This window comes from Hippocampus zosterae, chromosome 15 (assembly GCF_025434085.1).
Source record: "Hippocampus zosterae strain Florida chromosome 15, ASM2543408v3, whole genome shotgun sequence".
NCBI classification, from domain to species: domain Eukaryota; kingdom Metazoa; phylum Chordata; class Actinopteri; order Syngnathiformes; family Syngnathidae; genus Hippocampus; species Hippocampus zosterae.
In genome coordinates this window covers 11,062,351-11,077,174 of record NC_067465.1, presented here as the reverse complement: position 1 = coordinate 11,077,174, position 14,824 = coordinate 11,062,351, and the positions used below count along the sequence as shown (strand labels likewise).

The following is a 14,824-nucleotide window of genomic DNA, read 5'->3' as shown; positions in this document are numbered from 1 at the left end:
ACACACCTTTCAAAGTTAACTTGGAGGCCGGGATGGATTTTATTGTTCTGCAACTGCAACGGTCTGGGAGAGATCATGGTTATCGTAGGATGTACAGTGTACGAAATGAAAACTTTTTGTCATAATATCACTAATAAATATTGGAATTAAAAAAAACGTCAGAGGCAAAATTTTGTGGGATTTTGAAGTCGCTGATTATTTAAGTGAGAAGCGAATCAGTGAAGGCGTGCTCAGTTTGTTTAACCTCTTTTCCAATAAGGGATCAGCACTATTTCATGTGTACGCTGTAACTATTTCATGCGCAGGAATCGTAGTAGAGCAGAAGTAGTAATTAGTGTGCACGAAATAGTAATATTAGTTTTCACAAATAAGTAGTTTGTGTGTCCATATCAGTAGTTCACGCGCGCAAAGTATATTTTTTCTCAAACGTCATGACTGGGGCTCCGTACGACTGCGCATGCACGGAAGTAAAAAAAAAATCGGCAGCCACTTCAACGTTGTGATATAATACAGGGTTGCTTTCATAACCAAATAATCACAGTGATACCTTTTAGATCATTCTTTCATTTTTGTGCGACTAATTTTACCTTTTGCCCTCTCGTGAATGTTCTGCCTATCACTATGTGTTGCTGGCATAGATTGATAACAAAGGATTCATGATTATTTTTGGACCAATGAAGTGAAATGGGAACATTTCATTTAAGAGATCCTGGCTCTCACCCTCTCTCACACACGCAAACACAAAATGAATTTCCAAGTGGTCAAAATACTTTTTCCTTTTCCACACAGAGCCAAGTAGCTATGATCCCCCCCCCCCCCCCCCCCCCTTGCTGAATAAAATCACCACCTAAAAAATACTTGATTTTTAGTTCGGTCATCTTTGATATTTACATTGGTTTTATGATCTTGACATTCAAGTGGGCAAACGTATGCAAAACGAATTTGAGGAGGGGTGCAATTTTTTTTTCAAGGTACTGTGTAATGAGTACTGATACAGGAAAGCGGGGAGGGGGATGGGGGCGGGGAATGTCTTTCACGACATGAGGTAGCGCCTCACCATCTGCTTCAAGCAGAGATGGCATATATTTAGTCAGCGTTAATTTGCATAATCAAAGCTCACTTTGGTCCAATTTGCATTCATCTGGTAATATGATTCCCCAACAAAGAAAAAACAGATACGAGTTGAATTTTTGGTCAAAATAAATCCCACTACGTTTTTATCTTCATTAATCATGTCTGAGTAACTTGAAAAAGTATTGCGATGCATCATACATTATAGCGCTTGATTTCATTAAGTGTCACAGAGGCGGGGTACACCCGAGACTGGTCGCGAGCCAATTGCAGGGCACTTTTAGACGAACAAGCTTCCACATCTACACTTACTGATATTTTTTGAATCTTCAATGAAAGTGGCTTTTCTGCGGGGATTTTATGGTGGGAGACATGGCGCGACATTGCAATGTCGTGGAATGCAATTTGCAAAGCACAAAGGCTGTCATTTGAAAAACAAAACCCCAGACCTGTGCACTGTGAGGCGGATGTGCTAACCAGTCGACCAATATGCCACTTCAAAAGACCAACTTTTAAGACCCAATATCCATAATGAATCTGATGTTGCTTGTCATATTGCTTGACCTTGAAAAAATACATATAAAATCACAATTGAGATAATGAGGCAATAAAATCTCAATTTGATTACTTTTCAAAATTGTCCAGCCCTAGTCATCAATCGCAGGGCACATAGACGAGCAACCGTTTGTCCTCCCATTCACACAAATGGACAGGTTAGCGTTTTCAATGAACCTTTTTGGTGTCAACTCCACACACAGATGCTCCAAAAGAGATTCGAAGGTTCAGGCATGCCAAACACAACGTCACCATGCTGCCTCTTGCCGCACTGATCTATTTGAGAACACGCATGTGACAAATCTTCCAGTTTCCTGACATGCCTCACTGTTTGCTTCAGAGCTATCCGGGGGGTTCCAGATGGCAGAGAGTCTGTCAGATTTGGTGCCGTATAAGGACTGGAGCATACAGATGCCAAAATTCAGTATGGTAGTCAGTTTTTGAAAAAGAAGCAACACTTGAAAATTGCTTGCCTGCACAACAATTTTAAATGGGGACATCTAATGGGAAATGGGCTTTTTTTTAAAAAAACGTTTTTTTTGTTTGCATACAAATATTTGGGTTTCTCTGATGCCTTGCCACCCTCTAAGTCTGAAATTACAAATAAATAAATACATTTTAAAAAAGTAATTTGTGGAAAAGGCTTATTGGTGATTTGTCAGGTTTGAGTTCAAATATTTGCTATTTGTGGACTGGCCACAAACATTTGTATTTAGCAGTGTGCTTTAATATTTTATCTAAAGCATGATGAGGACATGTTAAGACACATTTAAGTGGGGCGGGGTGCAAAATAAAACAAATTTAAGGACTGCAGAAACAATTAACATTGTACTTAATCTGAGAGCGATATACAGTATGTATTGGATTAGACAGTGTTGCCAACTAATTTTCAGTGGGTGTAGCTCCACTTCTCTTATAGGGTTTTGAGTTTCAACGTGCTCGGTTGGGCGGTTTAGATCAGGGGATGGCTCCAATTTTTGTCAACTGTGGGTTTGTGAAGCCCTTTATGACTTTTTTTGTTATTTAGGGCTATACAATTAAACTTGTCTATTTAGCGTTACATCACAATTCAACGTCTCAGGTCGGCAAATAGTTTTTTTTGTGTGTGTGACGGTGAAAATGTTGCCGCATTCAAAGGGAAAATGCATGCATGAACTTCAACATTTAAGTTACAACTTTAACACGAGGTACATTTCTTGCTCGGTGCTTTATGGTGGGGGTGGGGGGGGGGGGGGCTACTTAGGTCGAAAAGTTGCTAAATCCAGCAACCAAAGTGGTTAAATTGCTCAACTTGCTCAATTTACACCACACATGAAAACCCCGGCCCCCAAAACAGCTGGAACAAAGTTCTGTACAGAAGATCAAACATAAACTTAACATAATAAAAATGAAACCTCTTTTCTCATTAAAATATACAAGAGTTCCCTTTACGTTTAAATATGACATATTACGGGGATGACTTTTATTGCTCGTTGCACAGTCTTCACTAGTTCAGGAACATAACGTCTCCACTGACCCACAGGAGTCTAGTTTCAGAATCGACAAACCATGAACTATGTCCGTGACGTACACTGAACTATTTAGATCTCGGAAAAAAAAATATTATCCAGGAAATGGCAACCATCCACGGTTGGAAAGACACAAATGAATCACTCGTCGTCGTATGAAGATGACAAATCGGCGCGCGCGGTGAGGAGAAAGGCATCCTTGGTGTGAGGGGGCGGACTGAGGGAGATGCCATGGCACAGGCGAGGCCGAGGTGGCTGCCGTCTCTTGCCAATTACGTGAATCTCTCATCCAACGAAACTAATCCGGAACACTTAAACAGAAGGAATGAACCATGGGAGTACCGTATTTACTTCTAACTGGAGCACATAAGAGGGAGCATATAAAGGAACTCCAATTCTGACGTCCCTTTACTGGCTGCCTCTGTAACTTAGAATCTTAAAATCCAGATCCTTTTGCTTCTTTTTTAGGTCTCAAACGGTTCTTTAATCTCATGCTAGCAAAAATATTAAAACAAAACTTCTTCGTAAAGGTGAAAAGTTCAAGAGATGGCGTCACAGTGTGCAACAAATGCCCCGTGCTATGATGCTCAACCCCTAAAAGCGTTTTGGAGAGAGCCATGATTGGCTAGTGAGAAATGCAGGCAGACGACAGGATGCTCAACTCCTCCTCACGAGGGGAGGATGCTTGCCAATGGAGGCTGTGAGCAAACAACTGTAATTATGGCAACCGGAAGCTGACGTTAGCGAACAGAAGGAGGCAGAACCTCACACGTTAAGACTTGCAGGAACCAACCTGACGTGTTGACTCGTGGTGTTGGCGTTGCTTGTAAATGTCCCTTTAAATTATATTATCACCCATTTGTCCTGATATAGTGGAGCTCATTATCCCAGTTGATCTTAGGTAAGAAGCGGGGTACCCTGGATTGGTCGCCAGCCAGCTACACATAGACAAGAAAACCTGTCAGGTAAACTCACATTCATACCTATCAACAACTTGGATTTTTTTTTAAAGCCATTAATTTTTATATAAAAGGGTAAGAGGCGCGGGGGAGGGGTGAGGGGGGGATGGGTTCTTGTACTCCATTGGCCATTTTCTTACGCTCATCTCCAAAGGTCCACGTGGCTTGACTCTCAATGCCGCATTAATTAATAGTAGGCCTACTTGGAGCCAGATCTGCCTCCATCTGTGAGCGCACCCCCTCCCACACACAGTTTGTCACTTTTGCGTAGGCAGGTGTCAAAGCCTCCTCTGCACAAGCGCACGTGAACGCTCTTGCACGACATATGCCGCAGATGGCGTTGGACCGACGTCAGAAGGGAGAAATTTCCACACTGCCCGCCACCAAATGACTAACTGCGTCACTTGCGCTCAGTGAAGTTAATATGGACTCTAGCCGGCTCGCCATAAAAAGCCCAACAGACTTTTTTAAAAATTGTTAAGGGGGTTGACGTTCTCAAAACTTACACCAAGTAACAGCGAAAATGTTTCGCTTTACAAGAACCACCGACATGAGCATTTATGTAAACAATGTAATGATTGGAAATAAAATTGAAAAAGTCTATCAAAAATAAATGCATTCAACATGTTTTATTGGACTACACGATGGGTAAATGAATAAAATATACAAAACTCTTTACAACCATACATTGCATTCTTTTACATCATTTTTTTTGCATCAAGAAATAAATGCTTCTCCAGCGGCAAGCTTTGCCCATTCAACGATCTAAGGAACGAAGATACTAATTACTTGAATTTATTTTTTCAATCAAGTCTACAAAATGCAATCAGACCAATGTGCGAACTGTACTTACTATATCGAGTGAAGGAGGAAGCTAAAAACATTCACATTTCGTTCCTTCTGCCACAAAAACATGCAAATCCATTTCATTTCACCATACTGCTCCAATGATCTCATGATATATTCTTCATAAACCCTTCGAGGCGTCTTGATAAGTGAGTGACAGGCGTTTGACTCCAATGCAAAATAGCAGTGCTGAAGAATGGACATTCTCAAGCAGTGGTTCCATTCATTGACTGGATGACAGTGACTGATTGGTGAGCTGCGTTTTCTGGCTCAATAAAGGTTGCGAAAGTTCTCTAGAGGTCTGTTGTGATAACTGGTGTGACTCCGTGGATGAGCAACGTGGGACCCAAATCCTGACTCAGCAGATCCACCTGACGCAGGTAGGCCCCGTAGCGGCTTTTGTCCGCGGGCGGGTGCGGCAAATACAGGAAGCGCACAGCCGGCGGGGGGGCCCCGTGGCTTCGGACCAGATCGTTGACTGCGTGGATGTACTCATTCGTCAGCTGTGCCGCATTGCCGGGAAACGCCTCGTATCGTCCGTCATCCATTTTCTCACCTCGCCCCTCGTCTTTTTCCGTTCCTCGTCTTAGCCAGTGCAGCGCCACCACCTGGTCCCAATCCACCGTCTGAACTTGCGCCGACATCCGGAGCTCCTTGAGCATTCGTCGCAGCTTGGCTTCCTCCTCGTCCCGCAAACTCCCGCCGGCCTCCACGCACAAGAAAAGGCGCAACCTGGCCTGGCTCCAGGCGCGGGTTTCGTGAAGTACGCAGGCCAACTGAAGCAAAAACAGCGAGCAGACGTCCACGTAGCCGCGGATGTCCGGTTGCAGCAGATTCAGCGGCCAAATGTCAACAAAGGGGCCCGCCGTGCCTTGGTGAGTCTTTGTCTTTTTCCCCAATCCTAAAACTTCTTCCCTCTTGAAATGGCTGAAGTATCGGGCAAGGGTTACATTCTTGCCCATTTTTATAGCGTCATTAATAATTGATACATATTCCTCTTCCTTGATGTCTTTAGGTTTATCTGTATCACGTACATTTGGGAAAAAAGCGAACGGAGGTTCTCCCGGGTCTTTGTTGGGACACACTGCATCCAAGCTGTGGTCTGGAGGTAAAATAACTTTCTCTTGGAGGTGGTCTTGAGGGGGGCAGTCATCATAGAAACCTAAGACAAGAGTGTTTGGCCTCATCCCACCTAGGAAACGTCACAATACTGGCTTTAGCTTGAGTCCAAACTGAGTCACGTTTAAGGTCATGAAAACGAAAGACAGTGAACGCCCCCCGCCGGCATATTCGTAGCTCGGACATTTGCGAATTCACCCATTCACTGACTTTTTTGGGAAACTATCCTCCATTATTCACTGATAGATCAACCTAAATCCCTGTCTAGTATAAAGTAATTGCTTTGGAGCCATTTTGTGGCATTTACTGTCGGTGCCAAGGAACAATGTTGAAGTGAGGAGAGGGGCTGCATTTAGTCAGTAAATATATATTTTTAAACCTATCCGCATTCCTCCTTGATTTTGGTACTTTTCTTTTGCTCTTTCCACAACACCCCACAAAGCCACAAGATGGTGCCAAACAGGAAAATGGTAATTGGTGTCGCAGTATGAGTTTTTAGAGCGCAGGTCTCAAAGTCAAGGCCCGGGGGCCAGATCTGGTCCACCACATCATTTTATGTGGCCCGCAAAAGCAAATCAAGCATGGCAACTTCCATGACGCTTGCTAAAGTCTGAACCAAAATTTCAAAATTGTCATATAATCCACAATAAGTCATTATTCTTGACTTCTGATCTTAAAACTAGTTATTCATCAATTTGTTGTGCGCCGTCTATGTAATATGTGGAGGGGATTAAACATTTGTATGGTTTCCCAAAATGTATAACAGCCCTCCAAGGCAAACCATAACTACAATGTGGCCCGCGACAAAAATGAGTTTAACATCCCCGTTTTAGAGAGTCAGAAATCTAAATTCAGAGAGGAGCCATGTCCAGCCAGGTTTGTTAGTTTTGCCCCCATGTGTGTATGTTTTTGCTTGTTTTAATCTGAAATCAGTTAGCGTAATTTTGTAAGAATAGTACTAAAGTTTTTGGGGGGTGTTATTATGGTTTGTTGTATATTTAAACATTTTCAGTGGCACGTGAAATTTTTTGACGGCGTCAATTACTCAAGTTGTTGAACTATTTATGGCTAAACTGAGTCCCTTGGAACCGTGAATATAAGAGGATTACTGTACAACAAAAACACGTGCACACCCACCAAAGCCTGTGATGAAAAGAAGGTGCTGAACTCCATGTCGAACAGAGTCGGCTAATGTGAGGTTAACAAAAGCTTTGACGTTCAAATGGTCCACCAACGACAGCCAGGAGTCGTAACAGCTCTGCAGAGGATCAGACGGCCTCTCGTCTGCAGAGACGGGGACAAAGTCAAATGACGATTCCATCCCTAGCTTCGATCCATGCGTGGAAATGTGAATCATTTCGAGGAGGCATCTTTCAAACGCAGAAAGGGTTGCCAATAATAAAGAAAAAAAAAGGTAGAAAATATTACCTAGCAATCCCAGTTTGACATGACCCAGTACATAGAGGCCACTCTTCTTCAGGTCATTAGTGAAAGTTATCAGGCCCACACAACTACGGGGGTTGGCCACCATGAGGAGCACTTGAGGCCGCCAGAACTTGACGTGATCCTTGCGTACATCCAGCATCAATAAGTACTTGCGGACCTGAGCAGGAACAAGTGGTAAGGTGTACAATAGAATTGAAGATAATGTATTGACATATTTTCAATTTTTTCTTTAAAAAAAAAAAACATTTGATTTTTTTTGGAAAAGATTAGACTCAAATTAAATGAGGTGACTCAAAAAAACCCCACACAAAAAAACAATAAAAAGCCCTGATTGAAGATGGAGTTCTGTGTGTGCGCACCTGGTGGAAGATGAGAGCCTGGCTGATGTAGCCCCAGTTACTGATGGGGCCAAGATAATGAATGAGCATTAGGAGGAGCAGCATAAATGCAATGCTGGCAAAAGCATAGATGGCATTGATGAGGAACATCATGACGAGGCAGCCAAGGATGCCCAGGGAACAGGTGTGCCACGTGAAACAACGGAAGGAAGGCCTCAATGCGGGGGAGGACAAAAACGGGATATTTTCAGCCATTACCAACATGAAGCTTTAATAAAGATTCAAGGCAGAAAGTGTACACCTTGCGTTCCAAATTATACAAGTAGGATTTTAGGTTAAATAAACAGTTTTCGTTTTTTAGTCTCCACCAGATTTGATCAATTCCCAAATGTGCCGAATTAACGGGATATTGACAGAAACATTACAGATATCTGTAGCAGTTATGTAAAAAGAACTACAACTAAATAATTTGGAACACAGTGTAGACGAAATCAACTGCTCAGTCCCCGCGCCCTACCTGAAGTTTGGCGCAGATGCCCACTCTAGAGCCAAACATGCAAGGTTGACGGTGGCATACACCAACAAAAAGAAGATGGTCACAATTCCGGCAATGGTGTTCAATTTCCCAGCAAACAGCACCACCTAGTGACAAACAAAGCACCTGATGGTTGGGACAATTCAATAATTTAGTGATGAGGCGTGGACGAACGCGCGTGTTGTAACGCATGTTCAAGATGAGTCGGAACATTATACAATGACAAAAAAAAATTGAGGCAAGAACACTGCTCCACTGTATATAAGAAAAAGGGTGGATGAGTCAAACGATTTGCCAAATGATGACAGTTTCATCATCTATTTACATCTTATTAGTTGGATTACCATCTGCTTACTTTTTAACCCCTCAAAAAAACCTTGAAACCGTAATCTGCATTAATCCTAAATATTTTTTGTGGGTGGTGGTGCCATGAGATACCAGGCACACGCCATTGTTTGGAGGGTTTTGCTACATCGTGAACAATTCTTCCTTCTTCAAAAAAAAGTGGCTTGAATCCATTTTATGGCCTTCAGTGTTGCAGTTTGCTTTCAAAATAAACAACGAACTCCATGTGCATTTCTAACCACCACATAGCATTGCCTTTTGACAGTGCATTTGGCTAAATGTGAACAAATCAAAGCACCAAAGACAATGTTTCAAATCGTTCCGGCAACAGATATTTGAAAACAAATGGTGTTGCAACACGGCCATTGACAAAACAATTCTCACAAGTTTATGTTCCGTTGCATCCGAGTCGGTGGTCAAATTGTTCTTTGTGTGTAAATGATGTCTGTATTATACCGAATCCAGGTGGCCAAGGCAAACATCAGAATGAGCAGCACAATGTCCATTGAGGCAAAAACTCTCAAAATTGAAATTTCTTTACAGCCTGTTGAATTATATCATGAATGAATGGTTGCATAAAGTATAATGTCATACAGTGTTACTTTTCTGACTGAAATTATTACACATTTTTTGCGAAAGGGATTTTCATTTATTTCGACAGAGCAGGAAGATTTGAGATTATTTTCTTTTACGAAGTCCGATAAAGAATTAAACTTTTAAATCAAACACCAGTATTCCTTACATGTCCAAAGCCATGATTTTCAGGAAATCTTTAAAAAGGCATCTTTTTTTGGAGAAGTTAAATACTGGATCATAAATAAGAACCCATGTGGGGACTGACCAATAGCATTAATTTATGGAAAAAAAAAACTGAATCAGACCAAATCTGGACAGTAGGTGTCTTCCCGGAAGATACAAACAAGCATATTTACATAAAAAGGTAGGCGAATCATCACTACACTTTTACCTGCACAAGCAACCAAGAGGCAAGCACCGAGGCCCAGGGGTTGCCACTGCGGGACGTCTTCCTTGCCAGAGCCAGGACACCACCTTTAGAAAAAAGCACAGTCAAAAAGGCAAATCACGCCGACATCCGTCTGTTGTCGCTCATCTGGTTCTCAATGAGACAAACAACTGAGTCATGTGGCGTTGGTGCTGAAGCAAAAACACACTGTGATGGGATTCGTGTTTCTGCAGAGAAAGTCAACACCGCCAGCCATCTGTTGTCAAATGACGCATTCCAAACTAACACGGCATTATCGGGAAAAACAAAACATGAACTTAATAACTCGGTTTCATTGCTCACAGACTGCCGGCTAGGAAAATGCTTTGCAAACAGGGGTTAGCTGGGGTGGAATCTTAGCAGCGAGCGTCACCTAAACTTTTGACAAGTCGTTTTATCATTTCACACGTCGGGAAACTGTCAGGGGATGAATCAACTCTTTTCAAATTTGCTGCCACATGCAGTACTAAAGCAGAGATCTAGGAAAGGGGTTCTCATCTATTTTGAGTGAGGGTGGGGTTCTTCATGGGCAAAAATTTCCTCAAAGGACCCATCATAATCCAAACTAGTCATTGCCTTCTATTTTGTTCTGCTCGCAATTTTTACGATATGCATGTTTTCAAAAGATCCAACGCGATTTATTGCGAATTATTTTACAGACCTTGAAATTGCAGCTCAGGGAGACCCCCGTTTTTAAAGCCACAGATTTAAGACACACAAAATGGTCATCTTACCGAACAAGTCATCTTTAGATAACGCATACAGGACTCTGGAGGCTCCGATTAGGTTGCTCATGGCGGCGGACATGGCTGACGAGTAGATACCAACTGTTACCAGAGGCGGCCAAACGTTGATGGCTCCGAGGAAACTGTAGTCTCTTTGGAGAATGGCACTAAAGATGCATGGATAGAATTCATTGTGTGACAATCTGGAAAGACAATTATGAATATATTTTGTGGTATAGAACACGAGTACTTGCCTTAAAGATGGATCTAGTTACTTTGCATTTTCATCGATTAAAAACGTTTACTTTTCAACTTCCGTGTCACCGTCTGCTCCCGGGTTCTAATTCCTGCCCTCGCGTGACAATTTTAAAGTCTTGAGGTTTTAGTTTATGAAATTGATGATCTATAGGTATGTATAAAGGGGCACGTCTGTCCATATTTTCCTTTGTTTTTCGTTTCTATTTATTGCAAATATAGTGAATAATGGGATTTACACGTCGCGCTCATATGTGCAGTTATTTTGAAGATATTTAAAGAGAAGCGCTGTTTTTTTTTCTTTTGTTCTTTGGGACATATACTGGTAGATTTGTGAATAGCCTATTTGAGTATTAGCATGGAATCCTGATTATTAGTCATTTATAGAGAACAACGGGTATGACTCGATACCATTTTCTCCTTCTTACTCCTTGTGAGCATGTAAGCTGTACTGAACTGATAAATTTTTTCTTAGATTTTTTTTTGGGGATGTCTTTCATTTTGCGTTTATATGTTCAATAAATCAATCAATAGTAGCAGTCACCGTTGACAATCACTGTACCTATGTCTTTGCATACAAATGATCATTTTATAGACAGACATTCTGAACTACCTTTGCATTGATGTTTTCAAAGCGAAGATTCCACGGATATGATCTGTTTCATCCCTACAGAGTTAAAATGTCAGCGACTTCAAAAAGAAGAAGGACTTGCGGTTCAGTCGGCTCAACACTGCCGGCTCTCTTTCATGAGGAGGAGTTGAGGTTCAACTCTTGTTATGGTTAAATCTGTTTGAAATTGACCCGAAGACAGCCTCAAGGCACCATCTTCCCCCGACTGCGGACTTCAGGCTCAGAATACGGCTTGGGATTGGAGCGCATTTCTCTCATGGTGATACGAACCGCTCACAAGATGACGCAGCCAGCAAACTTAGCATGTTATATGTGACGAATGTTGTAAAAACCGCCGCCAGGGTTCCTCTGGGGATGGAAAAACTAGGGTTCTTCAAGTCACCTGGCGACACAAATAAAGAAGTCATTACAATCGAACCTTGGAAGTGTGTGTCACAATCATGAGAAAAATGTGTTCTTTGAGAGAATGAGGAACACCATGTAAAAAAAAAAAAAAAAGCCAAAGGGTGAGTCAGTGTTGCTTTCATTGTTGTATATCAGTAAATAAATGACACACCTTACCTGACATGTTGGATCCAGCCATGATTCCAGTGCAACCGTTGAACATCACTGCAAAAACGGTGGCAAAGCTCATCATGGTTCCAGTGGTGTAGTCGACCGTGTAACTCGCTACAAGTTAACACATTCATTTAGTTGGGTTGGTACGAGAAACAAAAATCAGTTCTGGCTAAGCTATGAAGAATCGTTATGGTCAACATTCGGACATACGGACACACCCCATAGGTTGCCCTCCAAGGTGTGTACTCGGAGGCCGGTGTAGTTGGCAGTGATCTGGGCGGAAGCGTTCATAAAGGAGGAATCTGGAAGCATGACCATCCTGGGATCCACAGCGAAGAAGCTGCCAAAGATGGATGCCAGGGCAGTTGTGACGATGACGAAGATGACAAAAATGGCTTTGGCGTAGATGTGGGCGCCTATCTGAAAATCACAAGTCATTTTGACATGAGATGCAAATTGAAAAAATAAGTATGCCATATTGATCAGTGGAACCTTCACATTCGACCGTTCTATCGGTTGTTTTGTTTAGAAAGGGACCAACGTTTTTGGGTGAAGACAAACGTTGGGATTTTGGTTGATTTCACAATAAAAATAATACATTTATAAGTGCCTTTCAAAACACTCAACGGCACATTACAACCAAAACAAGAACAATAAAACCACAGATGAAATTATAAATAATAAAAGGAGAGATTAATTTAAACTGAATATGCAATTTTAAATACATCAACATGTCATACCAGACTTGTGCATATACATTTTATTCCATATAAAGTATTTTTAAACTTCGGTAATCATTACTCCTCCTCAAAATAACTCGACTTTCAGCATGTTAAATCAGTAAAAAATATTAATTGAGTAATAATAAGGACAGTAGGAGATGTCAAATTAAAAGGCACATCAGCCACAAAGTCGACAGTAGTTAACTCATTTGCCACACTGTATGGCCCTCAAGTTACCGGTAAGTTCTAAAAAAAGTGCAAAAGGTTTTGACAGATTACAATTTCCATTTTTGTGTAATCCAAATAATTCCAGTCCGTCAGCATCCCATCAGATTGCATTTAACCTTCAATATTCTACTGAAATGACTGAATGAAATCACATGGCATGTCATCGAGTCTCACCAAGCAAACAAAGAAACAAATTAAAAGCAGCGCAGTGCCATAAAGCAAAGACCACCAGTATCCTGAGGGCAGCACCCGATGGGAGGCTCCAAAAACCGCTACCGACTCTGATGCTGGAACGAATGTGAAACAATGAGTTAGTTAGCCAGACATTTTAATGTCCCTGAATGTGACGTTATTATGACAACAACCAACCTTCAGGGACGCCAAAAGCAGACATGATTGCTTCAACCAGACCTAAAATGTAGAGAGCACTACCGCACACGTTGGCAAAGAAAAACATGATCCCAATGCTGCCCCCAAACTCTGGACCCAGCGCTCGACTGATCATGTCTGAAGGCCATCATTAAGCAATTGTAGGAGTCATACTTCGAAAGATTGACTTTTTAATTGATGTCGATAAAGAGTTGTGTCTCTGCCTGCCCATCCGTCAGGGGTGAAATTACAAAACAAATGCAGAGTATGTCAACTCAGAGAGTAAAAATCCTGAACGGAGAGCAAGCCCGACAATTATCAGCAGCACTCAGGTTACAGATAACCACATTAGTACTCAAAATGCAGATCTACTCAAGGATACAGTAGGCACCTCCTGCATCCAAGGCTCCATTAGTTGAGATGGCGCAGATGGAAAAGACTGTCATTGTGATGATGATGTAGGCCACAAAGAACATGGTGAAGGTCTGGTACAGGCCTGCTTGACCCACAATAAATCCTGAAGGGAAATAAGAATGAGTTTGAATGTACAGTGAGTAACAGCGTAGAAGTCCCACAACAAGGAAAGGCTCCCCTGTCGGGTTGATACTAGAGAAAGAGCGGTAAAAACCTCAAGATGACGCAGTGCAAGGGGCCGTACCTCGTGTATACTTCTGCATTCAATATATTGTATGTGCTGTATGTACTCCCAATTAAGTTAAAAACAAATATTGTCAAGGGTAGTTTTGAAAGATTAGTTATGATATTTAAGTGTTTTGCAACCATAGTTCAGGTACATTTAGGGTTTAAACAGGCAATCATAAACATGGGGGCGGGGGTCATTGGTTTGGTTGAAAAATAATTTCCATCCTGCTATAATCATTGTTTAATTACAGACTAATTAATAGTAGAATCATTAGCTTTCCGGGAACAATGATTCATTTTGCTGAAACTCTAAATCACATTTGTCAAGGGTAATTTATCATCTTGTTTTAATTAGTCCGCAGGAAACAACAGAAGCGATAATTACTTGAGCAAATTATATTCAAGACCGCAACTGGGAATTAAACAAAATAAAAATACAAACGACAATTAATCATGAGAAAAAAAATATGTAGACTCAAATTGGTTCCTCATCTGACTATAACGTTTGCTTTTTTTTTAAAGCCAACTCTAAAAATGTTCAATATTCGACGAGACATTATTATCGCTTTCATATAGTTTTAACAAGTAGAGCGTTTTTTTTTACTTACCAATTCGCAGGAATACGACGACACTAAACATTGACAGCAACGTCGGAATAACAACTCCGAAAACTACGCCGAGCTTTCGATCACTTTTGGAGGCGAATCGACGACCGCCACGGTCTCCGGCGTGCTTGGGCCGACTGTTTGCAGCCTCATCCTTCGACTCCGGATCGGTGCTTGTGTTGAGTCGATAATTGTGAAGAGGAGCCTTCTCGGACATTCCGAGGATTAATTGCCCCCTAATGATTAAAATTTCTCTACTCCGGTGGAAACGTGTTGTAATTTTGAACCGAATGAGGTGCACTCGTTCGCAGCAGGTGAGCAAGGTGTGCAAATGCTAATGAGGCTGGGGGTGTGACGTCACTTC

The 14,824-nt window shown here is 41.7% G+C and overlaps 1 protein-coding gene across 3 annotated transcripts; it reads right to left on the bottom strand.

Moving 5' to 3' along the window:
* Nucleotides 1–3,839: 3,839 nt before the first annotated feature.
* Nucleotides 3,840–14,789, bottom strand: LOC127616209 (solute carrier family 12 member 9-like). 3 transcript variants are annotated; one of them, XM_052087674.1, is made up of 14 exons: nucleotides 14,464–14,789; nucleotides 13,596–13,730; nucleotides 13,214–13,351; nucleotides 13,019–13,131; nucleotides 12,113–12,314; nucleotides 11,898–12,005; nucleotides 11,607–11,718; nucleotides 10,460–10,617; nucleotides 9,690–9,772; nucleotides 8,360–8,484; nucleotides 7,864–8,056; nucleotides 7,487–7,661; nucleotides 7,196–7,342; nucleotides 3,840–4,072 (listed from the first exon to the last, which is right to left on the bottom strand). In XM_052087674.1, exons 1-14 carry the CDS (start codon nucleotides 14,675–14,677, stop codon nucleotides 4,032–4,034), a joined length of 1,944 nt encoding a protein of 647 aa, XP_051943634.1. In that variant the 5' UTR covers nucleotides 14,678–14,789; the 3' UTR covers nucleotides 3,840–4,031. The 3 variants fall into 3 exon arrangements, with proteins under 3 accessions (XP_051943634.1, XP_051943632.1, XP_051943633.1); XM_052087672.1 differs by lacking the exon at nucleotides 3,840–4,072 and adding an exon at nucleotides 4,710–6,131; XM_052087673.1 differs by lacking the exon at nucleotides 3,840–4,072 and adding an exon at nucleotides 4,710–6,131 and having other exon boundaries at nucleotides 7,864–7,957.
* Between the last annotated feature and the right edge of the window lie 35 nt (nucleotides 14,790–14,824).